This window comes from Nematolebias whitei, chromosome 19, assembly GCF_014905685.2.
Source record: "Nematolebias whitei isolate Nwh7 chromosome 19, NemWhi1, whole genome shotgun sequence".
NCBI lineage: Eukaryota > Metazoa > Chordata > Actinopteri > Cyprinodontiformes > Rivulidae > Nematolebias > Nematolebias whitei.
In genome coordinates, this window is record NC_056516.1 from 39,577,531 (window position 1) to 39,579,606 (window position 2,076).

General features: G+C 43.1%; 1 protein-coding gene across 1 annotated transcript in view; it reads right to left on the bottom strand.

Moving 5' to 3' along the window:
* nudcd1 (NudC domain containing 1) overlaps positions 1-2,076 on the bottom strand; it is a gene marked incomplete at its 3' end in the record, with an annotated part of 21,690 nt that overhangs the window by 3,831 nt on the left and 15,783 nt on the right. The window contains 1 exon segment of the mRNA XM_037693173.1: positions 1,443-1,568. Within this exon segment, the coding sequence (XP_037549101.1) occupies positions 1,443-1,568 (126 nt within the window).

Here is a 2,076-nt window from a genome sequence, read left to right on the forward strand (position 1 = left end):
ATAGATGAGAGAGATAATCTATTCATTAAAATAAAATCCCTTCCATTTCAGATGTTTTAATCAGTTTTTATAAAACGTGAGAGATGCTGAGTCCAAATGTTCCGGTCCACTCGGCTGTAGAAATGACTCACAGCCTCCTCCACAGGAACACACACAGAAAAATAAATGTATTTTTCTTTTCAGCCGGGATCAGAGCTGCAGAAAAACACGCCGACAAAGGAGGCAGATGATGAGGCTGAGGCGGGCTTTGAAGCGAAGGGGCTTTCTGAGAAAGGTCAGCGTGGATCCTGGCAGCCGGAGCATTTAAGTGAATTAAACGAAGGCTGGACCCTCCGGAACAAAAAGGTAACGGCTTCCTGGACGAGATATTAGAGCCGAACAAAGACCGGCCTTCAGAAGCTCCAAGAACAGCGCTAATTCTAAAAAATAAAAACACTAAAGGCCACGCATTCACACGGAGCCCTTCGTCACAGACACTCAGCTGAACATTTCCTTCTCACAGCTTTTGGTTACACAAAGACAAGGTTCATCTGGGACGGAGAAATTAGTCACCAGAACAGAAACAAACGATTCGTTACAAAACACCCCGAAGAAAGAGAGAAAAATCCTCAGCAGACACGTTTTATTATGAAAAGAGCTTTTATTGTGATGGAGAGGAAAAACATTCACTTCCAGTCATTTTCTGTGTCCGTGGAGCCAAAACAGGGATAGAACAGGTGCATTAAAGGGGTAGTTCAGATCTTCGAGAGTGGGGTTCAGTGGCATGGTTATGAACAGTTAATATCTTACCTGTTGCAGATAGCTCACTGACACAAAGCCATCAAAGTTTAACGACAAGTTCACACGATAAGGTCATTTTACTCAAAATATGAAACTCCAGCAGGTTAATGGTGTTTATGATAAAAAACAAACAAACAAAAATTTATTGCCGGTGTATAAGCCGCCATTTTATTTTCGCACTTTGTACCCCGCGGTTAATTTGCAGGAGCATCTTATTCATGTATTTTTTTTCATAATTTTAAAAAGTTATATTTTTATATTTTATTGCGACAGACTTCCCCGCTCTTGCCCCGCCCTCCCTCCTCATGAGCTCTGCTGAGCAGAAATCACGTCCAATGTATTTACAAACTGCAGCTGTTAACAAAATGTTTAACAATAAAATCAAAGGAACTAATTTAATGAATATTTACTGTATTCCACCGGTACTTTTAGACTTCTGGTCACATGACCTCTATAAGACTTCTGGGTAATATTTACGGGTAAATGATTTTAAATAATTTCAGTTCTGTAGGAGTTCGTCTCTGTTCTGTCCAGTGATGATGTTCAGATAGTTCTTGTGTTCACCAGAAGTTTCATGGTTGAAACCATGAGTCCGACAGTGAAGCTTCATGAACTTCATGCAGTCTGAGTGTTGAAAACAAACTACAGTGTGAGATACTCACCACCTGAGTGGGTCTGAGTGAATCTCCGTCAAAGTGTGTGAGGCTGGAGCTGTCTTCTGGAAACACGTCACAGTCCTCCAGCTCCTGGGAGTTGCAGGCAGGCTTGTCTCGGTCCAGGTTTCCAGCCTGAACAAAGGAGGAGCAGAGGATTGTGATGAAAATATATTTATAGATCCGCTTCCTGGGACAGAAACACTGAAAGCAGAGCGGGAAGATTATTAGACGTTGAGTCTCTGTGAAACTGACCTTTCATTTGTTGGAAGGTTGGACGAAGACTACACCTGATCGTTTGTGAATCAGTTTCTTCTACGACTAGGATCACGACAGTTGGTTTGCATTTACCATCAGTTTATGTCATGAGGAGGAAACCAAAAGTACTGGGCCGTTAGCTGAAACCACCAGAGACCAAAAGGGCCAGACGTAACCTATTTAAAGACAAAGATGGACCAAACCAGCAGCTAGTTCCCTTTGAACCTCTGGTAGAGAACAGGGAGTAGTTACAGTCAGAGCTGTGAGCTCAGACGAGCCAACAGAGGTTAGGAGACACGAGCTTCGGCCTGGACCAGATGGACCAGAACCAGCCTCAGCAGGTCTACAGAGGTCAGATGGACCAGAACCAGCCTCAACAGGTCTA